This window comes from Suncus etruscus, chromosome 8, assembly GCF_024139225.1.
Source record: "Suncus etruscus isolate mSunEtr1 chromosome 8, mSunEtr1.pri.cur, whole genome shotgun sequence".
Classification (NCBI taxonomy): domain Eukaryota; kingdom Metazoa; phylum Chordata; class Mammalia; order Eulipotyphla; family Soricidae; genus Suncus; species Suncus etruscus.
The window spans coordinates 24,092,382-24,118,792 of record NC_064855.1 but is presented as its reverse complement, the minus strand read 5'-3'; the positions used below and the strand labels follow the sequence as shown (position 1 = coordinate 24,118,792).

The window sequence follows — 26,411 nt, the reverse complement described above, 5'->3', positions numbered from 1 at the left end:
TCAAAATCTGTACTTTTGTAACTGAGTGTTGTATTTTATACTGCAAAGAGATTTGAAGTGAATGTTTCTAAATAAGGAGATGTAGATGTTCAACTGAAAATGTTTATTCTGATAATTTTTAGTTTGTCGCTTTTGAACTGTTTTCTGCCACACAGAATGCAACTGGTCAGCAGCACAAGGGAAGGGCATTTAGTGAGTTTTTCTGTGTATTTTTTTGTTTGTTTTTGTTTTGGGGCCATACCTGGCAGTGCTCAGGGGTTACTCCTGGCTCTGCGCTCTGAAATTGCTCCTGGCAGGCTTTTGAGACCATATGGGATGCCAGGATTCGAACCATTGTCTGTCCTGGATTGGCTGGGTGCAAGGCAAACACCCTACTGCTGCACTATCTCTCTAGCCCCTGTGTTTTTTCTTTTGTTTTCTTTTCTTTTTTGGGCCACACCCAGCCAGTGCACAAGTGTTACTCCTGGCTCTGCACTCCTGAAATTACTCCTGGCAGGCAGAGGACCATATGGGGTGTGGGGGAATAACCCGGATCAGCTGTGTGCAAGGCAAACCGCCCTACTCATTGTGTTATCATTCCAGCCCTGTTTTTTTTTTTTTTTTTTTTTTTTGGTTTTTCAGGCCACACCCATTTGATGCTCAGGGGTTACTCCTGGCTAAGCGCTTAGAAATTGCCCCTGACTTGGGGAGACCATATGGGACGCCTGGGGATCGAACTGCGGTCCTTCCCTTGGCTAGCGCTTGCAAGACATACACCTTACCTCTAGCGCCACCTCGCCGGCGGCCCTGTATTTTTTGTTTTAAACTGTGACTGGAATGAAGCAGTAGAAAGAAGTCTTTGTCTTCCTCTGCTGTCAGAAAAGTCATTCTTCCTTTACCAACTATGTTCCTGTTTTCCATTTGCTTTTTAAATGTATTTCAAAAGAGAGTACTTTTGGAGTTAGACACCTCATGCAAGGCAAATGTTCTCCTGCTGAACTTCATCCCTGGCCTCTACATGCCTTTTCTTCCCAGTTTCCCAGGTGAAACTTCTGGTAATAAATTGGTACTGACTTTTATTAAATGCCTCTAGGTTAGGGCCAGAGGAATGGTGCAGTGGTAGGGCGTTTGACTTGCACGCGGCTGACCTAGGACAGACCATGGTTCAATCCCCTGCAACCCATAGGATCCCCCAAGCCAGGAGCGATTTTTGAGTGCATAGCTAGGAGTAACCCCTAAGTGTTATCGGGTATGACCCTCCAAAAAAGTGCTTCTAGGTTGTTTTTTTGTGGAGGCACTCCAAACTGTGCTCAGAGCTTACTCCCAGCTTTGTTCTCAGGATCCTGCTGGGCTTGGAGGACCATATGGGGTAGTTGGGATGGAATCTGGGTTGGCCACTTGCAAAGCAAAAGACAGTATGTCTCTCTAGTCCATGAATGCCTTTTAGATATTGAAATTACCATAACTTCATTTCTTTTCATGTGGTAAAATACAGTTTTGTACAGAAAATGCCACTCAGGGCAAGAGCAATGGCCCCAATAGCTGAGTGCCTGCTCTGAATGCCATAGACACAGTTTTGATGAAAAATAAAAGCAATTCTTGGGATAGAGTCTCAATTGGCCAGATATGCTTGTGTATGATTGGATTCAGTTTACAAATGTTAAAAAATATTTCTCCCCTAAATGTTCAGCAGAATTCAATAGCAATTCAGTGGAATTATTTGGGATGGTTGACCACATCCATTGGTGCTCAGGAGACAATTTCTAGATCTATGCAAGAGTACCTGGCCGGGGCCGGAGATAACATAGAGATGAGTTTGCCTTGCATGCAGAAAGTATCCTGGCATCCCATATGGTTCCCCCAAGCCTGCCTGGGGCGATTTCTGTAGACACAGGAGTAACACCTGAGCGCTGCAGGGTGTGACCCAAAATCAAAAAAAAAAAAAAAAGAGTACCTGGCCCTGCCCAGGACACACTGCTTGGAATCAAGGTCTCTGGCCTCCTACATTATCTCTCCAATCTCTGGCGAGGCAATTTTCTTTATGGAGAGAAGGTTTTGTTTTTTGGTTTTTGGTTTTTGGTTTTTGGGCCACACCCAGTGATGCTCCGGGGTTCCTCCTGGCTGTCTGCTCAGAAATAGCTCCTGGCAGGCACGGGGGACCATATGGGACACCGGGATTCGAACCAACCACCTTTAGTCCTGGATCGGCTGCTTGCAAGGCAAACACCGCTGTGCTATCTCTCCGGGCCCGAGAAGGTTTTTTTTTTTAATCACAAGTTCAATTTGTGATTTAATCACAAGTTCAAATTATTTGCTGTTTATTTTTATTTTATTATTATTATTATTATTATTATTATTATTATTATATAATCACTGATGCAATGGGGTTATTCTAGTAGTTCACGTGAGAGCTGGGAAGTGGGGCTAAATGAGATTCTTGTGAAGTAACCTAGTGTCAGTCTCTGCCCATAGAGCATGTCTCCTAGGGTGTAAACTGGCTCTCCCTTAAAGGAAAGAGATCCTTCTGGAAATCTCAGCTGCCAGGCTCGATGGAGCCCTCTGCTGGTGGGATTTTCTTTCTACATCTCACTTAATTTGGCTACTTCATCCTTTCAAGACTGTTTGTTACCTCAGAATATGAAATGCATAAATGAACTTTATTTAATTTGTGATGCTAATTTACAAGAAGTTAATATTACTGATGCGGCTTTAGATTCTTTTGAAAGTTAGATGGTTTTTGATTCTTCACTTTCAGCACAATTGATGCGTAAAATTTGGTGCATAATTAAATTCCTCTTGTTAGATTAGTATTTCTGTGGTGAAGCAAGGTAGGTTTCATTGAATGAAACTTTCCTAGAAAGATGTAAGGAAGAGAGAGAGAGAGAGAGAGAATGGATTTGTAAGAAAACATAGGCTTCTTTAGAGTAGAAAACATAAGCAAAGAGACAAATAAGAGAGGTATGTGTTCCAGGGAGATCATGGTTTGAAGAGCAATCCTAGATTAGTATGTTGTTTATCAGCAAACAACAGAGGAAGAACTCAGCAAATGAAAGTACCTTCTGAAGATTTTGATCATAAGCAAACTTCTTTCAGCCCCATCTTTTGAGTGAGTCTTCAGGCAAAAATTGTGTCTCATAAAAATATAAAGTTGGGGCCAGGGCAGTAGTATAGTGGGGTAGGGTACTTGCTTTTCATGCAGTAGACCCAGATTCAATCACCAGCATCTCATATGGTTCCCCGAGCACTACCAGGAGTGTTTCTTAAGTGAAGCATAAAAACCAAAACCAACAGGCCAGAGTGATAGCGCAGCAGTAAGGCGTTTGCCTTGCATGCGTCTGATCCAGGATGTACCTAGGTTCGATTCCCCGGCATCCCATAAGCCACAAGCCAGGAGCAATTTCTGAGCACATAGCCGGGAGTAACTCCTGAGTGTCACTGGGTTTGCCCCCACCAAAAAAAAACAAACAAAAACAAAATCTAAACCAAAGTTAAAAATAAAAAGTAGGGGCCAGAGAGATAGCACAGCAGTAGGGTTTGCCTTGCATACACAGCTGATCCAGGATGACCCTCGGTTTGATCACCCAGTGTCCCACAAGCCATAAGCCAGGAGCAATATCTGAGCACATAGACGGGAGTAACTCCTAAGCGTCACTGGGTGTGCCCCTCCCCCCCAAAAAAAGACCTAAACCAAAGTTAAAAAGTAGGGGCCAGAGAGATAGTAGGACATTTGCCTTGTACACAGCCAACCCTAGACGGACGGTGGTTCAAATCTCAGCATTCTGTATGTTCCCCCGAGCCAGCCAGAAGCAATTTCTGAGCATAGAGCCAGGAGTAACCCCTGAATGCCGCCAGGTATGACCCAAAACCAAAAACAAACAAAAAATAGAAGTGACTTTGATTCTGGGATAAAGGTTTCTCCACTAAGTTGAAACCCAGACTGCAGGCTGCAGTTCAGAGGGAGCATATGTTTGCCAGGGTATACCTAAGCTTTTAGCGGGGCTCAGCCCACCAGATGTATCCTCAGATTTTCCTGGTGGGTAGAACTAATTTAACCCCCATGGGGTTCCTCAAAAGGCCTGCTGTGGATGCATTTTTTCCCCTGCGTGGATGGTTGAGGAATTTCCAAAGAGATGCCTGGCATTACATTTTCAGCCAGCATTTGACTCTCTCTCCTTTGTATATATCAGGCAAAATATTAGCCTCTATCAAATAATTTGGCTCAGAAATTCCAGCACCAAAGATTATTTGAGAACCCTTTTTCTGGATATAGCCAGCCCTAAAAGCAAAGACATTTTTTCTCTCTTCTTCAAATATGTCCTTGTAGCTGCAGTTTCTGGTAATCAAGAACATAACCAGAATGCAGATCCTAACTATTGACCCTCCTTTAGAAATAGGGAAACTCGGGGGCCAGAGAGGTGGTGCTAGAGATAAGGTGTCTGCCTTGCAAGCACTAGCCAAGGAAGGACTGTGGTTTGATCCCCCAGTGTCCCATATGGTCCCCCCCCCCACCCAAGCCAGGGGCGATTTCTGAGCACTTAGCTAGGAGTAACCCCTGAGCATCAAACGGGTGTGCCCCCCCCCCAAAAAAAAGAAATAGGGACTCATTTTTGGGGATTTGGCTCTTCCCTTTACTTAACCTCTAAAACAATAGAGTCCAATTCAGTAAAGATCAAGTTCCTAGGTATTTTCTACTCCCTCCTAATCCTGATTTTGCATTTGAAGTAAGCTTGCAAGGAGTCCCCTTGAGTGTAACCTTCTTTCTTGTAACTTAGAGTTTGGGGGGGCCACACTCATTTGATGCTCAGGTGTTACTCCTGGCTAAGCGCCCAGAAATTGCCCCTGGCTTGGGGGGACCATATGGGACGCCTCGGTCCTTCCTTGGCTAGCGCTTGCAAGGCAGACACCTTACCTCTAGCGCTACCTCGCCGCCCGGTAACTTAGAATTTTTATAGTCACACCCATAGCTTAGGTATTGTTATCATTGTACTATGCTTTGTGATTATAATTATTCTTTATCTCTGGCTAATTTCACCCCTATAAATTCCCCTGCTCAAAAAATTAAACTTGTCGCACTCCTGCCAGAAACGTGTTGACCCCACATACTCTGTGTGGTTTCATTTATATCATATTTCATATTTGTCCGTATGCCGGTTCAGGCAACCCACTCTCCCTGAAGTGGATTCACCGAAATCGCACTGGTACTGTAAGACAGAAGCCACTTACAGCATATGTTTATGGGGCCTGGGGTTTCATCCTACATGGATAAGGGTAAAGCATTGTCAGAGATGTAGTACTGGGGCTGAGATGAGTTCCCTGCATATGTCCAGCCCCACTTTGATCCCTGACACCACAGGCCTTGGGCAGCAGCATATTGCATCAAATGGCCCAAGTCACTTGGCCAGGCAGAAATTGCCAGAGGGGCTGTGGATTCCCTGCACACACTTAGAAAGCACCTCCACAGAGAGAACAGAAACAACACCAGCCAAAGGAGCTGAACACGCATGGTCAGATTTTGTTTCTGCTTCTGCTTTTTATGCACTCCGTATAATTGTGCTTATAATACTTTGAATAACTTGATTACTAGAAAATAAAATGGAGATGCCAGTTCTTCATTGTTTAAGAAAGACGGTGGTCAGAGAGAAAGAGGGCGCAAGCTCCATAGGTTAAGTGCACATGAGGTCTTCTTCCTGGCCCAGCATTGCATGGTTCTCCAGTACCACTGGGAACAACCTCAGCATTGTTGTATACAGTGACCCCTCCACCACCTCACAACACACCACCAAAAAGAAAAATGTTTGAAGAGGCTGGAGAGATAGTGGACAAGCAGCTTGCCTTTCACACCTGGTTTTAATTCCTGTCATCCCATATGGTCCCTTGAGCATTGCCAGGAGTAATCCCTGAGTGCAGCACCAGGAGTAATCCTTTAGTATTGCCTGTGTGGCCCATAAACCCAAATAAAATAAAGTTATATACCATTATTTATGTTGGGAATTAAACCCAGGACCTCATCCATGCAATATATACACTCTACCATGTCTTCATTATTTATTTCCTAATGTCTTTATTGTTGCTCTTGGACCAGGTTGTACCAGGAATTAAACTGAGAACCTTGCATGTGTTAGGCCTTCTGTTTTTAACAGTGTGACAGACATCAGATCATTATGCAATAAGGATACATTTTGTTTAAGCAATGCCCATCAGTGCTGGGTGTTCCTTCTATGCATATCATGTTACCCCAGGGATTAAATATTAAACATATATAGTCATGCTTCAGCCCTTTAAACTACCTTCTCACGTTGCTAAGTAACTTTCATCTTTTTAAATGGTTAATTAATCAGTATACAAGAATTTACATAATGTTTACAAATATTCAAGTATCTGAAGGTTTGGTTTTTGGGGATGTTGTTTTTTGATTTGGGGAGCAAACCTGGTTTACTTCTGGCTCTGTGCCCAGGGATCACTTGATCCATGTTCTTGGGGTCTGATGCAATGTCAGGGATGAATTTATGGAAGGCAAATGTTTTCCCCTTGTATCCTCTCTCCAGCCACCTTGTCTGAATAAAATATTTTCAAAATTGTTGGCAAAGCCACCATTAGAGTGAGACAGGAAGGAGAACTAAAGTAGAACATTTATGGTTCCTCTCATCTTGCAAGAACATTTTGGAACATACCTAAGGGTGAATGTGTATCCTGGGTGCTGTCCCTCTCGCCTGAGTCTTGGTCCTCACCCTAGAAGAAATTTGTGGGAAATTTTCTTTAGAAAAAGCACTTGTAGTTGTCAATTGTTTGTCATCAAATGCTTTTAATTTTTTTTTTTTAGGGTGGGATTAAAAACTCAGCCAGAATCAAAATGCCCCGAGCTTCTTGCCAATTACTGTGATATGTTGCTAAGAAAAACACCACTAAGCAAAAAACTGACCTCTGAGGAGATTGAAGCAAAGCTCAAGGAAGTGGTACATGCATTTTTTTTCATTTCAAGTTTTCAAACTTTCCTCATTGAATTTGTGTTCTGCATATAAAACTTTTCATGGTGCCATTCATTTTTTTGTATATATTTGTCTGTATTACAAATAACCACATAATGTGAAATTTCATAGTGTCAGATTCTCTACAGGGCAGTTATTTTTATTCCTGAAGAAACATTATTTTTTGTCTATATTTCTGAAAAGTTTTATTCTATCACTTGCAGGAAGGACAATAGCAGTTAACTCTTTTCTTTTCTCAGTTCTCTTTAGCCAGTTAAATTCTAGCTCCTAATAAAAGACCAAAATAGGATTGAGGTGGGGGTGAGGGGATGTGAGCTGAAGTGTTTGAAATAGTAGTTAATTTTCTGGGAGTTGTTATTCTTTATTGTGAAATTGCAAAGTTGATAGTGTTGAGTTATGTAATTAAGGTATTAGTTTTCAATTTCTTTTTTCTTCTATTTTATATGATGCAAGCCCAGGAAAATAAAGAGATTTTAAAGAAAGATAGAGCCTTATAGAGGAGTTATCAGAAAGAAAGTTAAGAAGAACCATGATTTTCATGTAAGGCCTTTTAACTTACAACATCTGAAAAATTGATGTCACACTAAAAATTATTTGGTTACTATCTCTAAATTGCTGGCTTTTGCAGTGTTATAGGGCTGGTCATTTTCCAGCACAGGCTATACTTATAAAATTAGTATAAATTATATATAATTATAAATATATAATTTATATACATTAAAATATATAAATTATATCATGTCTATACTTATATAAATTTCTTAATGTTGACAGTTGAGGGAGAGATTTAATTGATAGATGGCTAAAATATTATATAAGAATTGAAAGTAACTTTTTTTTCTCTGTACAGCTCTTGGTACTTAAATATGTACAAAATAAAGATGTTTTTATGCGATATCACAAAGCCCACTTGACACGGCGTCTCATATTAGACATCTCTGCTGATAGTGAAATTGAGGAGAATATGGTAGAGTGGCTAAGAGTAAGTAAATTTTTTAATATAATTTTTATTTTGATCATAGTGGCTTACATATTGTTGACAATAATATTTTAGGTACATATCAACATAAAATCGGGATTCCCATCACCAAATTGTCCTCCCTACATCTTCATTCCCATCCTACCCCCCATATCCTCCTCCCTCACCCCCGGGGCTGCTAGAATACGTGGTCCATCTGTGCCTAGCTAAGTAAGTAATTTTTAAAAAATACTTGGTTCTCTTAACATAGCACTTTGTATATATGTCAGCGTAAATAATTTTTGGTGAGATTGTTAATGGTGAAGAAATAGGGAATATTTAATTGAATATTTTTGGGTTTGAGGTGACAGCCAGTGATGCTCAGAGGTCACTACTGGCTCTTCAGGAATCACTCCTTGTAGTGCTCTGGGGACCATTTAGGGTGCTGGGGATTGAACCTGGGTTGTCATGTGCAAAGCAAGTGCCTTATCCATTGTACTATCTCTCCAGCCCTGAAATAGAAAATATTTTCTGGGGCTGGAGAGATAGCAAAGCGAGAGGGCATTTGCCTTAGACACTGAAGGACGGTGGTTCAAATCCTGGCCCCCCATGTAGTCCCCTGAGCCTGCCAGGAGTCACCCCTGAGCAATGCTGGGTATGACCCAAAAACCAAAAAACGAAAATATTTTCTAAGAATATAGCATAATTATAGAATATGTTTTTCTTCTTTTTATTTGTTTAGTTTTGAGCAACACCCAGTGCTGTTCAGGGTTTCCTTCTGGCTGTATACTCAGGGATCACTCTTGGCTGTCTGGGAGACCATCTGGGATGCTGGAGATCAGACCAGAGTCAGCCATGTGCAAGGCAGACACCCTCTCACTGTACTACTATTGTTCTGGCCTCCAGAATATATTTTCTGAACAGAAATGTTATGGAAGCATATTTGCTTGCTTTATTTATTTATTTATTTATTTATTTATTGGTTTTTGGGTCACACCCGGCAGTGCTCAGGGGTTTCTCCTGATTCTACACTCAGAAATCGTTCCTGGCAGGCACGGTGGACCCTATGGGATGCCGGGATTCGAGCCACCGTCCTTCTGCATGCAAGGCAAACGCTCTACCTCCATGCTATCTCTCCGGCCTGCATATTTGCTTTATTTACTTCTGCTGTTTCACTCTTCCCTGTCTCTACTCTTATTTGAACTAATTCAGTATAATGGAAGAGCACGTTTGTTTTTTAGTGTGTTTTGAATACTAAATGCTCTAGTATAGAGGTACTTGTAAATGAATTCTTCTAACTAGTGAAATGAAATGAAAAAATAACTAGATGATAGTGAATTCCTTAGGGTAACTGATGCTAATTATGATAGGTGATCATAATATTAAACCTATTCTTTTGGTTCATCAGAACAGAATGAGTTATATTAATGGCTGTTATATTGAGGCATAGAATCACCTGCCTTATAAACAGCTGCTTCCGATTGATTATTGATTGTATAATGAATTGTTAAGTAGATGACAGATGATCGTTTAGTTTGGTTCGGTTTTGGGTCGTATCACCTGGTGAGGTTCCGGGGTTACTCCTGGCTTGGTGTCTGGGGCAGAGCCTGGGCCTTCTGCAGACAAAGGAGGTGGGTGCTCCACCTCTTGAGCCCTCGCTCAGGCCCTGATCTGTTATTGTGTGGTACTTGGTGGATTTAGGAACTAGGTGTGAACATTGGACTTCCTGTATTACACTTAATTGTTAACAGTAACAGAGTTGAAGGGTACTGTTGGATTAGTACTTAACTAAATAAACTATGGTAAATAAAGTTCATCTATGTAGGACTCTGTAAAGAAAGCCAGGTTTGCTTTACTGTTTTTAGTTTCTAAGAATAAAATCAATACTATAGACTGCTAACATTCTAATAATAAAATGTTCATGTATTTAAGACTTTTTTTTTAAATCAAGTTTTTTTCTGTGACAGATGAATTTTTTGTATTCCCTTTCTCTGTCTTTGGTTTCATAGGAGGTTGGTATGCCTGCAGATTATGTGAACAAGCTTGCTAGAATGTTTCAGGACATAAAAGTATCTGAAGATTTGAATCAAGCATTTAAGGAAATGCATAAAAATAATAAATTGGCTTTACCAGGTATGTTATGATTATGTATATGTATCTTAGACTTTTTTTTTTGGGTTCACACATGGCAGTACTTAACACTCAGGGGTCATTCCTGGCAGTGCTCTGGGAACCATATAGGATGAAGGAGGTCAAACCTGGGTCAGCCTCATGCATGGCCAACATCCTACCCACTGTGATATTGCTATGGCCCATTATCTTAGACTTATAGCACAATGAAAAGGCGGATGCCTTGCAGATGGCCAACCTAGGTTCAATCCTCAGCATCCTATCTGGTCTCCAAGCACTGCCAGGAGTAATTCCTGAGCATAGAGCCAGGACTAACTCCTGAGTACTACCAGGTATGGTGCAAAAACAAAAACACAAAACAAGGGGCTGGAGTGGTAGCACAGTGGTAGGGCATTTGCCTTGTACACAGCTGACCCAAGACAGATGTAGGTTTGATCCCCAGCATCCCATAGTCAAGAGTGATTTCTGAGCAAAGAGCCAGGAGTAATCCCTGAGCGTCACTGGGTGTGGCCCAAACAAACAAACAAACAAACCAACAATGAAAATCAAAACAACAATAAAAGGAAAAATAGAATGTCTTTGTTTTTTAGTCAGTTAAAATTAATCTTAGTTGTTTCAATCGAGTACTGCCCAAAGAATAGATATAAAGATGTTTTAACATCCACATTCTTTAAGACCATCAGGCAAAGGAGAATGTTAGATTTGCTGTTGATTTGTGTTCTTTATTTTTCATATGTGTTGGCAGGCTGGGGGAATAGGTAGATGAGGGGCCCACACTGTTCGTTGTGCTGTGAGTATATAGACAACTGGTGAGGCGATGGCCTTGAGCTACCCCCAGCAGTGGGCATGTACTTGAGGGTCCAGCTCAAGACTTAGTACATGCTAAACATATATGTGCTCAATCACTGAATTATCTCCCCACCCCAGAAGGACATTTTCTTCAAGATCCGTAGAATCTTGTTTATTTTTTACCAAAGTTTTCTATGTTTTTATAATTTTGAATTTTATCCATTGTCAAGATTTTTTTCTCTCTGATATTCTTACCTATAGCTGATTCCGTTAATATAAAAATTCTGAATGCTGGTGCCTGGTCCAGAAGCTCAGAGAAAGTCTTTGTCTCACTTCCTACGGAATTGGAGGATTTGATACCTGAAGTAGAAGAATTTTACAAAAAAAATCATAGTGGTCGAAAATTACATTGGCATCATCTCATGTCAAATGGAATTGTAAGTAGCTGGTGTGTTTGCTGCAGGGGTCCTCAAACTTTTATTTTTTTTATTTTTATTTTTTTTTTTTGGTTTTTCGGGCCACACCCATCTGATGCTCAGGGGTTACTCCTGGCTAAGGGCTCAGAAATTGCCCCTGGCTTGGGGGGACCATATGGGACACCGGGGGATCGGATCGAACCGCGGTGGCGATCTTTACTTGGCTAGCGCTTACAAGGCAGATACCTTACCTCAAGCGCCACCTCACCGGCCCCCCTCAAACTTTTTAAACAGGGGGCCAGTTCACTGTCCCTCAGACCATTGGAGGGTCTGACTATAGTAAAAACAAAACTTATGAACGAATTCTTATGCACACTGCATATATCTTATTTTGCAATGAAGAAACAAAACAGATACAAATACAATATGTGGCCCGCGGGCCATAGTTTGAGGACCACTGGCTTAGAGATTAACTTGGCAGGACTTCAGGTGAGAGGTGTTGGTGTTTGCCTCCCTTTAGCAGTGTGGCTATCAGGCAGCTTTGGGTTCTGTCACCTGAGGGCTCTGACCTTGTCTACAAGATCCATGTCTTCCTGCCCTAGAGGGTTGAGTGAGTACACTTATGATCAATTTCTAGGTGTTTTCCCATTATTTCCACTCATATTTTATCTCAGTCACAGTTTCATTTTGCTCCAAGGAGAGCTAGAAGATGATTCTTTGTTTGGGCAGTCATTAAGATTTGCTAAATATTTTACTACTGTTTGAGAAAGCATAACTGTAGAGGCCAGGGAAATAGTACAGTGGGTACAGCTTGCCTTGCACACAGGCGACCTGGGCTATATCAGCCAAACACTTGTGGTTCCTTAAGCGATGATCTCTTGAGGGCAGAACCAGGAGTTAGCCCAATGCATTGCTGGATATTACCCTAAAAACAAGAAAAACTGGGATGGGAGAGATAGCACAGCGTGTTTGCCTTGCAGGCAGCTGACCCAGGACCTAATGTGGTTGGTTCAAATCCCAGTGTCCCATATGGTCCCCCGTTCCTGCCCTGGGCTATTTCTGAGCAGATAGCCAGGAGTAACCCATGAGCACTGCTGGGTGAGGCCCAAAAACAAAAAAAAAAAAGAAAAAAAAAAACAAAAACTAAAAAAAGTCCATTAATATTCTAAAATTGAAATGATATAGAGATTAGCATGTCCCCTGCACAAGGATGGCATGCAGAATAGAGAGGCATTTCTTTTTCTTTCTTTTTTTTATCTTGGTTTTTGGTTATTGGGTCACATCTGACAGTGCTCAGAGGTTACTCCTGGCTCTCAAAATTTGCCCCGGCAGGCTCCAGGGATTATATGGGATGCTGGGATTTGAACCACCATCTGTCCTGGGTCTGCTATGTGCAAGGCAAATGCCCTACTGCTGTTCCCCCCTTTTTTCTTCATATTTTTATTAAAATTTTAAAAAGAAAATTCTTTCATATATGTCATGTAAGAAATATAGATAGGGGCCGGAATGGTGGCACAAGCAGTAGGGCATTTGCTCTGCATGCACTAACCAAGGACAGACCTCGGTTCCCCCAAGCCAGGGGCGATTTCTGAGCTCATAGCCAGGAGTAACCCCTGAGCATCACCGGTTGTGGGCCAAAAAAAAAAGATCATCTGAAAATACTTTAAAATAATTATTTTATCTGTTCTAGATAACATTTAAGAATGAAGTAGGTCAGTATGATTTGGAAGTGACGACGTTTCAGCTGGCTGTATTGTTTGCATGGAACCAAAGACCCAGAGAGAAAATCAGCTTTGAAAATCTGAAACTTGCAACAGAACTCCCAGATGCTGAGCTCAGGAGGACTTTATGGGTTGGTTTATTTGATTTTTGTTTGGTTGTTTGTATTGTATATGAACGATTTATCAACTCCCCAAATGGCCATTGACCAAGAAAAACACAGTTATAAGGTACTTATGGAAGATGAGAGAAGATGGAGAAAGACCAAAAAAGAATGTGGCACAGATTAAATTAGTGTTGATTGATCGAGGGTGATGCTTTGGAGCAGCCATACTTGGGCTGAACCACAGGCCCCACACATGAAGGCCTCTCACATGTACTTTACCACTTGACCTACCATCTCTGAGTTCTGAGTTATTCCTTAAATGTCACCTTCTTGATAAGGAGGTTGGGTCCATGTGTCAGACCACACCAGTCTGTGCTCAGGATTTACTTCTGGCTTGACCAAAGGTTTTATACTGAGGATACGTTCGGTGATGTTTATGACCAGAATCTAAGAATCAGGAAACTTTGGTCCTTTTGAAGTTTGTAAAATGTACCAAGCTCATAGCTAGACTTTACTCTCTTTCTTAGACACCTTAGGCTTAGAGTCTTCTGAAATACATGATTTGATGCACGGAACGAGGGCTTTAGCCCAAACACCTCCTGAACTACTGAGCATCACTGTATGTGACCAAAAACAAACAAACCCCTAAAACAAGTTCCATGGAGCCAGAGAGATAGTAAAGGAGTTAAGGCACTTGCCTCACATGCCACTGACAGGTTAGAATCCTAAGTGCTACATCGATCCCTCTGAGCACTGCAAAGGGTCCCTTCTGAGTACTGCCAGATGTGGCCCTGACACAAAACAAAATAGTCCCAGTGGAAAAGATTACCGAGAAGAATGCTGATCTGTCACTGGTAGTTGGTATTTGGTGTGGCCATCGATGACTGGTCTCACTCTTATCTAAGTGGGAGTCAAGCTTCTGTTGCTTTCTTAGACCGAACTTTCTCGTCTCTCTCTCACAGCCCGCTGTCACAGTCCTGTCTGATCCAACTAGGTAACTGATAAAGCTGGAGTCTTACACACTTCCTGGGAGCCCCATCCAGAGCCCCTGGTTGTGTGGGAGCTGCTCTGTGTGTTCCTGTCTCTTGGCAGATGCTAATGAATTTTCTACTCTTCAGTCTTTAGTGGCTTTCCCGAAACTCAAACGGCAAGTGTTGCTGTATGAACCTCAAGTCAATTCACCCAAAGACTTTACCGAAGGCACCCTCTTCTCCGTGAACCAGGAGTTCAGTTTGATGTAAGGGTTATGTCAGTCCATTTCAAACTAAGAAGTCCTGTGTGAATTTTAGTGCTTTATAGCAAAATGATGCTTTTCCTTACAGAGGATTCAAGGTATCTGCATACTGTCCTCACTCTAGATTCATACCATTTAGTTATTTGTTATAAACATTAATAAACTGATAATGTTTATATATTTTTCATTGATACACTTTTTTGGTATCTGTCTTACTACTTTTTATATTGTAGTTATCTCAATTAGCTGATTACTTTTATGGTAGCATAAACTAAATTGACTTTGTTACTATGGATAGTATGGTCACTCAGTTTATTAACAATATTCATCTTGAGAAAGATTTAGGAACTTATTAAAAATAAAGCTATATGGGGGGCTGGAGCGATAGTACTATGTGTAGGCATTTGCCGTGCATGCAGCTATCCTGGATTCAAAACCCAACATTCCATATGGTCCCCCAAGCTGTCCAGGAGAATGTCCAGGAGTCATTCATGAGTATAGAGCCAGGAGTAACTTCTGGCATGTCTGAGTGTGACCAAAAATTAAATAAAAAAGTAACTATAAGTCTTCCCTTTAAATAGTCTTGATAAGAATTTTTATACTTTTTCTTAGTGGTACCATAATACTGGATATTTAAAATATTTGATTCCATTTTTAATAGAAAAAATGCAAAAGTTCAGAAAAGAGGTAAAATCAACTTGATTGGACGCTTGCAGCTTACTACCGAAAGAATGAGGGAAGAGGAGAATGAAGGAATAGTCCAACTAAGAATACTTAGAACCCAGGTTTGTAATGTTGAGACAAAATATTTAAGTTTTGTGTCTTTTTCTATTTTTATTTTCAATCATATTTTTCAAAGTTTAATAATATCCTTATTTAAGCACTGTGATTAAAACATAATTGTAGTTGGATTTCAGTTATAAAAAAATGAACAAACCCCTTCACTAGTACAACATTCCCACCAACAATGCCCTCCCCCCACCTTCCTCCTCCTCCTCCACCCCTTGCCTGTATTCGAGGCATACTACTTCTCTTAGTCACTACCATTGTCATGATAGTTGTTAGTGTTGTTATTTCACTAACTGCACTCAACACTCTCTGTGGTAAGCTGCATATCATGGTCTGACCTTCCTTTTAGCCCTCATCTCTATTGTCTCTGGGTGTTATTACAATAATGTCTTTTATTTTTCTTAAAACCCATAGATGAGTGACACTATTCTATGTCTGTCTCTCTCCCTCTGACTTACTTCACTCAGCATAATAGTTTCAATGTCCATTTATATATAGGAAAATTTCATGATTTTAATTTTTTTCTGACAACTGCATAGTATTCCATTGTGTATATGTACCACAGTTTCTTTAGCCACTCATCTGTTGCTAGGCATCTGCGTTGTTTCCAGATTCTGGCTATTGTAAATAGCACTGCAATGAATATAGGTGTGCAGGGGGCATTTTTGTATTGTTTTTGTGTTCCTCGGGTACATCCCTAGGAGTGGTATACCTGGATCACATGGGAGCTCGATTTCCATTTTTTTTTTTTTAAATATGGAATGCTTCACGAATTTGCGTGTCATCCTTGCGCAGGGGCCATGCTAATCTTCTCTGTATCGTTCCAATTTTAGTATATGTGCTGCCGAAGCGAGCACGATTTCCATTTTTTTGAGGAATCTCCATATTGTTTTCTATAAAGGCTGGACTAGACCAGCATTCCCACCAGCAGTGAATGAGAGTTCCTTTCTCCCTACATCCCCGCCAGCACTGATTGTTCTTGTTCTTTGTGATATGTGCCAGTCTCTGTGGCATGAGATGCTACCTCATTGTTTTGATTTGCATCTTTCTGATGATTAGTGATGTTTTGTGTCTTTTTTTGTTTGTTTCTGTTTTTATTTGAAAACATATCCAAATTTTCTCTAAGAAATAGCTTTGTTGTTGTTATTGTTTTGGGGCTATACCTGGTGGTGCTCAGGGTTACTCCTGGCGCTGTACTCAGAAATCACTCCTGGCAGGCTCAGGGGACCATATGTGATGCCAGGGATCAAATCTGAGTCAGCTTTGTGCTGACCACTATCCACTCAGGTCCCAAGGAGGTAATTTTTGTTTTATTGGAATATAAATATAAAAATTACATTTTAAAATTTTCTCTTAGTGGGGCCAGAGAGATAGCATGAAGTTAGTGTATTTGCCTTGCATGCAGAAGGACGGTGGTTCGAATTCTGGCATCGCATGTGGTCCCCTAAGCCTGCCAGGAGTGATTTCTGAGCCTAGAGCCAGGAGTAACCCTTGAGCGTCGCCGGATATAACCCCAAAACAAACAAACAAACAAAATTCTATTAGTGGTGGGACTAGAGTAAATCCTAGAGGTAGTGCAGCATGTAGGGCACTTGCCTTGTGTGCAGCTCACCCACATTTAACTCCCAGCACCCCTAGGGTACCCCCACTGCTACCTTTCAAGGAGAGATCCTGAATGCAGAGCCAGGAGTAACCCTGATCACTGCCATGCAGGTATAGTCCCAAAACAAAGTAACAACAAAATAAAAAGGATTTATCTCCTAGAGATTTTTGATCATTTGGTTAGATGTTGCATCCTTGGTGATAAATATGGTCTTTCATTTTGTTATCATTAAAATAACAGAATATTTATCTTATTTCACTTTATTTTTTAGGAAGCCATTATACAAATAATGAAGATGAGGAAAAAAATCAGTAATGCTCAGCTTCAGACTGAATTAGTAGAAATTTTGAAAAACATGTTCTTGCCACAAAAGAAAATGATCAAAGAGCAAATAGAATGGCTAATAGAGCACAAGTACATTAGAAGAGATGAGTCTGACATCAACACTTTCATTTATATGGCGTAATTTTGAATATCACGGACAATCTTCAGAACCCAAATTTTAGAGTGCGTGGGCAGAAAGTTGTATCAGTCTGTGCTGGAGGAAGGTTTATTTGGACTTCGATTACATAAATATTAAAATCTCTGCCTTACCTGACCAAGCGACTATATTTTGCCAATCACATTAGTTAGCATGCTGGCACTCCCTTCCTTCCACTCTTAACAGCATGCTGTTTTGTGGAGAAACGTGCGTTCATGAAGAGCCCACAATGAACTTTGAAAAGTCAATTTGATGTTACCCACCAGAAGAAAGACGGTCGGGAAGGCTGAGAGCAGACTTCTGGTCCCTTCGTTCTCTCTCCTTCCCTACCTCCCTTTTCCCCACAGATCTGTACTTGCACACGGAAGGATCTTCAGATATTTGTGCACTGAAATGCTGTTATGGTTTGTTTTTTTAAATGCAATTAAAGCTAGATATAGCAATGCTGGTTTTCTTTGATCAAAAGAGCGGACTGCTCTGCACAGCAGGGGAGAAGACAGGCGGAGGGCAAGGGGTGCACAGTGGTGAAGGCCCCGCCTTATTAGTGACTGGGTTTGGTGGGACTTGGTCTTGCTAGGACAGTTTCCAGCTCCCAATACTGGCTTCCTGTAAGCAGGTGACTGCTGTTTGGGTTGATTGTTGTTGAATGGTAAGGTTTTTTTTTTTTAATGTCTTATATGGCTAGAGAATTTGTTTCGAAAAAGGGAAGCTTATTTTGTTATTTTCAGTTGTTTAAAAATAAGGTAAGGAGATATAGGTCACTGTGATTACAGAGGCAAAATTACAAAACAAGTATATTGAGTATGTTTATTTACATACTTTATATACCTGATATTTATTAAAACATGGCAGAAATCTGCTCTGTTATACACATGATTTCTTAATTTGTAGCATAGAAGAATTTTGATATTTTCAAGTTTCATGATTAGGGATTTATCACCTCAGGTTTTTAAAAGGGAAGACTTTTTTTTTTTGAAGTTACAATTATTAGTCATCCAGAAGGAAGACAAAATCCAATATTTTAAGACATGAGTAACAGCAAGGGATATGTCCAATGGTCAGGCACTTACTTGCCTTGAATGTCTGAGGCCCAGGGTTCGACTCCCAGTGCCTCATGAGAATAGAAGAGGAAAGACCTGAGTAACAGAAGCAAGATGATTGCATTCTCAACATGAGCAGTACACTTGCCAAATATATGTATATAGATATTTATATATTTTAAAATAAACATTTTTAAAACATACAGAAGGCAGCACTTGTTCCTTTCAGTCGATCCAAAGTAGCAATTTATTTTTGGCCAGCAACTGAAGGCCCATAGTAGTGGAGATTTTAGGATTTAAGAACCTGACTTAGAAGAGAAAAACGTATTCCCCACTGGGAAGGAATGGCTCAGCATGGATTGATATGGATTGATATTCAGTATGGTGCATGCATGTTTCAAATTTTCTTGCAAATTGTTTTGTTTTCTCTTGTTTAATATTAATATTTTAAATGTATGATTTTGAAGCTAGTAGAAAATAAGAGTGCTGGAGTATGAAAGGGCATACAGTATTATTAGTAGAGCACTTCTGAGAGTGTTCCATGAAGTCTGTCCCAGCCCCAAGAGATAAGCTGCCTGCTGAGAAGTAAAGCAAATTAGAAACAGTTAATGTGTTGCCAGTCATAGTCAAAAAAATGCCTCTTCCAAACTCAGAGGTAATTGGGATTTCGTTTCTAACTTATATCTTAGACATGAGCTCTAAGTATATGGCAATATTATACCAAGCATATTGTGAAGAACTAAACAGGTAGTCCTGTAAACTCTAATTAGATAACTACTAATGAGATAAATTGAAATTGATGAAGTAAATTTTATAATGACCTTGGGTGGCTCTTATATGTAACAGTTTGGTATTGGTATATTTGCTTCTTTTGAGTGCAAGAAGACCAAAGGAAGAAACCCTAGAAGGGAAAATATAGGCCTTTTTTTTTTTAAGGTTTAAGATTTTTGTTTTAAACTGGAATCGCAGGTTTTTGCAATTTCTAATCTTTTCCGTCCTTTTACTACACTTGATGTTAGCCAAAAGGCCAAGAAGCAATCTCTTTTTTCATCCTTTTAATTTAAGAATGAGAGCCATGATTTGATTTATAAAGGCAAATTTAATGTAAGTGGGTAACTAAATCCATAGCAAAGTTTTCTATTAAATTTTGTAACATTTTAATAGTGAATTATGTCCTTACTGTATTTTGGAGAATTGAATAGCAGCAAAATACTGTAGACTTACTTACAGTTTTCATTATTTATGTTACATATATTAAAACAGACTACTCTTTGATGTTTATGAAAACGACGTAGTTGAGATGCCTGTCCCATTGACTTTTCTTTAAACCTGTTTTGACATTAGATTTGCTAATTTTAAAAAGAAATTACCAGCAGTTTGCTAAAGGCACAAGATCAGTATTTCTTTACCAGGTGCCCTTTTCACTTAAAATAAGTGCTGAACAGGGATTAAAATCTGACATAATTAAGAAAAATCTAGGCTAAAAAATATAAATGTATATTTTTCCTATTATGGCAATAGATGCTAATTTAAGGTTAAATCAGAGGTTAATTTAAGCTTCAACTACTCATCTTCTACTTTAAAGATGGAACCTTCTGGAAAACATTAACCTTTGTTTCCATCTTCACTGCCAGAGTAAGTACACATCCACACAACTTCGAAGATAAAAATAGAAAGTGTTAGTGTTTGTCACAACAAAACAGAGATTAGAACATTTATTGTTCAGAGGTTTAACGAAGGTCTTGAAATGAATTCTAAAGTCTTCCAATTTTTACAATCATTGGAGGTGTCCCTGTTATCCGTCAACCTGTTTATTAAGTCTCTTATTTTGTGCATAAATATTTGTTCAAGAATTTCCAAAAATGTAATGCTAACTTTTTTTTTTTTTACTTTTTATTAAATACAAAATGTGACTGGAGTAGTTAAAAAGATTTTTTTTTTTTTTTTTGCATTATCTACAGTAGAATGTCATTAGCTCTCCTCAAAGGGCCAATTTAAAAAATTCAAATTTGGGGGAAAGATTTGCTAGGTTTTGAGAAAGGTTTGCTATCTAAAGCTGGTTTTTTCTATTTTCACGTAAATGACTGGGATGCTACCTTATGGACACTTCCAAGGTCCTGTTTGTGAAATAAACTTTATATGAGCGCTTTCCTGTCATCCATACTATATACGTCGTCTGGAGTGTTAAACTGAATTCCTAAATTGTAATCTCTTCGTATGGTATAGACGATTTGGAATGTGTGCTACTACATACTGAGATGATAATGCTGTACAGTTTTAATGGTAGCAGTTTCTGTATGCAGTAGGCTGAACTATTTTGATGAATTGCTTAATTTTTGGATTTTATTTTTTAAGTTGTATAATTTATTTTCTTGCAAAATAAAAAAATGTGATATAAAAGCTTTCACTTATCCAGAAAATGTTGATGTTATAGTTTCTGGGTTTAATTATAATTTTTGTAGTAGGTGTATTTAGATTTTTTTTTAGGTTTTCTAATTTTATTTCCCCAGGAAAGCTGTCAGGAAAGGCACTTTTCCATAATGATTTGCCTCTTGCTATCTATCATGCTTTAAAGGTCTAATGAGTTTCGAGCTGTGCTTTCTACCCCTTAGTTTAATGGCCATCCTCTAGCCAGAACTCAAACTACTTCACATAGACTTACATAGGAAATAAGTGCTTGTGTGTCTTGTTTAAGAGAGCAGTAAAATGTTTAAAACAGCTAAATAGTATTTGGTGATGGGTGCTCTCTCCCTCCCTGACTTTACTCTCTTCCCCTTCTTCCTCTCTTAGCTATGGAGACAGGAAATGTGAAACTGGAGCCAGCCTGGGGCTTTGGGGGAGAAACCTTCACATCATGTCTCTGGTTGCAGACGTCTCAGCAGATCCTTATGAGGTGGAAAGGGACCTAGAGTCCACTTGGTCTTTTCAGTGAGCCTTCATTCACTTCTTTCTTCTTTCTTCCTCCTCCTCCTCCTCCTCCTCCTCCTCCTCCTTCTTCTTCTTCCTCCTCCTCCTTCTTCCTTCTTTCTTCTTCTTCTTCTTCTTCTTCTTCTTCTTCTTCTTCTTCTTCTTCTTCTTCTTCTTCTTCTTCTTCTTCTTCTTCTTCTTCTTCTTCTTCTTCTTCTCCTTCTTCCTCCTCCTCCTCCCTTCTTCCTTCTTCTTCTTCTTCTTCTTCTTCTTCCTCCTCCTCCTCCTCCTCCTCCTCCTCCTCCTCCTTCTTCTTCTCCTTCTTCTTCTTCTTCTTCTTCTTCTTCTTCTTCTTCTTCTTCTTCTTCTTCTTCTTCTTCTTCTTCTTCTTCTTCTTCTTCTTCTTCTTCTTCTTCTTCTTCTTCTTCTCCTCCTCCTCCTCCTTCTCCTTCTCCTCCTCCTTCTCCTCTCCTCCTTCTCTTCCTTCTCCTCTTCCTCCTCCTCCTCCTCCTTTTTTTTTTGTCATTCACTTCTTGAAAGTTCCATTCTCAGGACCTAGCTACATGTCAGCCCTACTACTTGAGAAAGCTTCTAGGAAAAAATAGTTTGAGTGCTACACACAACAGTCCTTGCTCAGGGTTTATTCCTAGCTCTGTGGTGCTCAGGGAACCTTAGGGTTGCTAGGGATCAAACCTGCGGTCTGCCATGTGTAACAATCAATTGTTGGTCCACCCCTGAAAAATATTTGGGGGGACCACACCCAGCAATGCTTAGGGCATACTCTTGGCTTTGCACACAGAAATTACTCCTGGGGGTGCTTGGGGGACCAAATAGGGTGCTGGGGATGAAACCTGGGTTAGTTGCAGGTAAGGGAAATGCCTTAGCCATTGTATTATCATTCTAGCCCCTGAAATATTTTGAAACCCAAGTAATGTAATTGAAGAAGCAAATGCCATTAGGATCTTAGGAAAGATTTTGAAGAAAAAAATGTTAACATTTCTAGATGCCCTGAAAAATCACCAGATTATCAACATGACACACAAATTCTAAGTCAAAGGCTTCACCACAACCTTGTGAGGCAGCCACTCAACACTCGCAGTGCCTCTGCATGGGGCCCTTGATCCCTGCAGGATCTCCTTTGAAAGCGTCTCTTCTGCATTTCTCTTGAGAGTGCAAGCAGCTGCACTTCTGCACAAAGCAGAATAGTGGACTGTGGGGCCTCTGTTTCCTGGAACAGAGATTCTACAGCCCAATTCTTGCCATGACCTTGGTGCTTGGAGAGATTTTAGTGTCTTTAATTTTTAATTTTTTGGGGGGGTGGAACCTCTCCACCACTGCCCCAGGGGACTAGGTGGTGCCAAGTGAGGGGACTGAAGAGTGTTAGCAGCACAGCATCTTTCCTGCAGGATTCTGAATACCGGGTTCTTCTCACCGACCAGCATCATTCCTACTGAGTGATGTTCCACACACATCAGTACTGTTAGCCAGGATCATCATCCGTACCAAACAGTGGTTGGCTGGGAATACAGTGAGGGGGTCCTCTGGGAAGCAAAATGAATGAAACCCCGGTGTTGGCAGATGGAGAATTAGAACCCGAGAATTAGATGAGTGGTCCAATAGTTTGTGCTGGGGGTACACACTAAAAGGCTGAAACCCAGTGTCACAGATATAGTACAGTGAGGTAAGGATAACCCAGGTTCAATCCATGACACCCCATATACTGAGCATACCACAAGTTATTCATTTTTCTGAACACAGCTGGGAGTAGCCCAAAATTAAAAAAAGTTGCAAACCACTGGTCTGGCTTCTCAGGAGTGTGGTCTATGCTTCTTTGCTCCTGGTGATGGGTGGAAATCCTTGTTTGCTATGTTTTAATTGAATGGGGAGCTTCGGGGCCATGTTCAGAGATGTTCAGGGGCCATTCCTGGTGGTGAAGAACCTCTTGTGTTGTGATCAAACGTGCAAGGGATCCAGTTTGCATGCAAACTACCCAGAACAGACCCGGTTCAATCCCTCGTATCCCATATGGTCCCCAGAGCCTGCCCGGAGCGATTTCTGAGCACAGAGCCTGGAGAAACCCTTGAGCGCCATAGTGTTGCCCAAAAACCAAAACCAACCAACCAAACAACCCCACCACCACCAACCTAGTGTTTCTGGTTTAGAGATAGTCTCTGACATTGCCTCAACCCTGTCTGTGTCTTTTCTTGTAAGGAAATAAGTTAGGCCCTCCCCTAAACCAGTATACCTTATCTGAATTGGGTTGCATCTGAAAAAAATAATTTCCAATAATGTCACATACACGGGAATGGAGATTAGGGCATTTGGTGACTGGTCACTCCAGCTAATGTGAATTCACAACCTTGTTGATTCTGAGTCTCCAAACCAGCTGGACCAAAGCACAAAAACCAAAAAGATTATATTTAGTTATACTCAATTTTACAATTTGACATCTGCCAAATTGTTCTCTGCAATAAAAATATTGTTCTGGAACAAACGTTTATTTCCAGAAACCAGCCCGGGACTAATGATTAAGGGCTGGGCCTGTCAGTCCTTAAGAAGGGAGCTGCGGGCCGGGCGGTGGCGCTGGAGGTAAGGTGCCTGCCTTGCCTGTGCTAGCCTAGGACGGGACCGCGGTTCGATCCCCCGGCGCCCCATATGGTCCCCCAAGAAGCCAGGAGCAACTTCTGAGCGCATAGCCAGGAGTAACCCCTGAGCGTCACAGGGTGTGGCCCAAAAACAAAAAACAACAACAACAACAACAAAAAAAAAAACAAGAAGGGAGCTGCCTGGGGCGGGAGAGTTAGCAGTCATAGGGCGTTTGCCTTGCACATTGCTGACCCAGGACTAGACCTCGGTTCAATCCGAGGCATCCTATATGGTCCCCGAGCCAGGTGCGATTTCTGAGCGCATAGCCAGGAGTAACCCCTGAGCTTCACCGGGTGTGAAACAAAAACAAAACAAAAAAACAAAAACAAAACAAAAAAAGGAAGGGAGCTTCCTTTCCAAGAAGCTGGTCTCACTTTTAGCTACTGGGTGGCGCTATTGGCTCACGAGCTAAGAAATGGGGCCAGAGCTATAGTGCAGCCTTGGGGCGGTTTCCTTTCACAAGGCTGACCCAAGATGGAACTCTGTTTAATCCCCAGCGTCCCATATGGTCCCCCAAGTCAGGAGCAATTTCTGAGCGCATAGCCAGGAATAACCCCTGAGTGTCACCAGGTGTGACTCAAAAACAAAAACAAAAAAGAGATTATAGATAGAAAATTAGATGCCCAAATGGATGCTTTAGAAGACACAGTCATTTGGCTTGGAAATGAAGTACAGAATGTCAAATTTCAAATATCCACTCATTGCCATGCAGAATATAAATACAAATATATACATATATAAATATAAATATATATATGTCATCCCCTTGTTCATATAATAAATCTGAACCTTGGGACAAGGTTAAACCCATTTGCTAGGCTAATGGCAACATAATGATCTTTAAACATAAAAAGAACATCAAGAACATCATGAATGGGAAGAAATAACCATTTTAAGCAAATATAAGTTAAATATTGCTTACAAACATTGGCAAATTGGTTATAGATTTATGGTCAGATGTTAAAACTTAACCATTTGATTTGGTCTTACTGGGTAGCTACTGCCAGATTTGGTCTTTTGATTTTAATTATTGGCATTATACTGTCTCGCTTATTATTGTCTGCCATTAAAAATGGACGTGTGGGCCCGGAGAGACAGCACTGCGGCGTTTGCCTTGCAAGCAGCCGATCCAGGACCAAAGGTGGTTGGTTCGAATCCCGGTGTCCCATATGGGCCCCCGTGCCTGCCAGGAGCTATTTCTGAGCAGACAGCCAGAAGTAACCCCTGAGCACTGCCGGGTGTGGCCCAAAAACCAAAAAAATGGACGTGTGGAATTAGCCACTATTTGCCTTAAAAACAAAACAAAACAGAGGGAAATGCTACTTCCCTCATATTAACAAATCCTGAGACCTAGGAAGGCACCAAGTTTAAATAGACCCAAACTGCCTAAGGGAGGATTTTTTAAAAGCTGTTTGCTATTACAGGAAATTTTCTAAAGCAGTCTGAACTCACAGGATCTTTGAAAAAGTAGCACCTGTAAAAAAAGATCCTTGAAAAAAATAGCCTTTACTCATAGGTATTATGGCCCTAAAAAGCCTTAGTTGCCTGTCCATGAGGCATTCGGGAAATATAGGGATGTAGCATAAATACTAGTTGAGACATAATTTTAGCTGACATTTTAAAGAATACTTAGATATATTAAACACACCCTATGAGGAACATTTGCATAGATTCAAGTATTTTTATGGAGTCTTATAGAAATATTACTCATCCTCGAATCTAACTTCGCTCTTAGCCTACATGCAGTCGTATCATAGTAAGGGTTAACATTCCAGGCCCCAGTTCAGTATGCATAAAACCAAAACAATTCTGAACTGACCTCGCTACTGAGAAACTTCTGATAGCAAAAAGCGGCTTCAAAAGGAAAGCGGCTCTGTGTCAGAATATATTTAGAACAATTTCCCCCTGCGCTTTTTATTTATTTATTTTTGGTAAAATTACTTTTGTCTGAATAACTTTGAAAACGACTTGTCAAAGAAACGGAGTTGAGGGGCCGGAGATAGAGCACAGCAGCCTTTGCCTTGCAAGCAGCCGATGCAGGACCAAAGGTGGTTGGTTCGAATCCCGGTGTCCCATATGGTCCCCTGTGCCTGCCAGGAGCTATTTCTGAGCAGATAGCCAGGAGTAACTCCTGAGCACTGCTGGGTGTGGTCCAAAAACCAAAACAAAACAAAACAAAAACCGGAGAAGTATTCCACCTTTTGCCTTTCGAATCCAACTTGAGTCCTTGAGGCCTGTGTCTCCCACAGCCACCCCTGCACACACCTTCACACCCTTGAAAGGGAGCCCCAAAGGTTCTGTAGTGTCAGGACCAATCGGGTCTGTGACAGTGTGTGCTTTTACTTGGGGTGGAGGCTGCTTCCTACTTGAGGGGGGTAGAGAGAGAGGGGAGACAGGAGAGGGAGAGGAGAGAGAAAAGGAGAGAGGAGAGAGAGAGGAGAGAAGGGAGAGAGGAGAGAGGAAGAGAGAGAGAAGAAGGAGAGAGGAGAGGAGAGAGAGGGGAGAGAAGAGAGAGGAGAGAGAGAACCTCAAGGTTGGCCTGGGAGGAGAAGGAGGGAGGAGGAGGAGGAGGAGGAGGAGGAGGAGGAAGGAAGAAGGAGGAAGAAGGGGGAAGAAAGAAGAAGAAGC

General features: G+C 40.9%; 1 protein-coding gene, 1 non-coding gene and 1 pseudogene across 2 annotated transcripts in view; 2 read left to right on the top strand and 1 right to left on the bottom strand.

Annotated features, from left to right (window-relative positions):
- CUL5 (cullin 5) overlaps positions 1-17,633 on the top strand; it is a 72,514-nt gene extending 54,881 nt beyond the window's left edge. Inside the window, 8 exon segments of the mRNA XM_049778961.1 lie at positions 6,800-6,932; positions 7,816-7,947; positions 9,933-10,056; positions 11,104-11,279; positions 12,949-13,110; positions 14,202-14,320; positions 14,979-15,102; positions 16,981-17,633. Coding sequence (XP_049634918.1) covers positions 6,800-6,932; positions 7,816-7,947; positions 9,933-10,056; positions 11,104-11,279; positions 12,949-13,110; positions 14,202-14,320; positions 14,979-15,102; positions 16,981-17,175 — 1,165 coding nt within the window. The 3' untranslated portion in view covers positions 17,176-17,633.
- LOC126017140 (uncharacterized) lies at positions 12,403-12,503 on the top strand (annotated as a pseudogene).
- On the bottom strand, positions 15,857-15,963 carry LOC126016895 (U6 spliceosomal RNA). The gene has a single exon (XR_007498580.1). It is a non-coding gene; the product is annotated as a U6 spliceosomal RNA (small nuclear RNA).
- Positions 17,634-26,411: the final 8,778 nt, after the last annotated feature.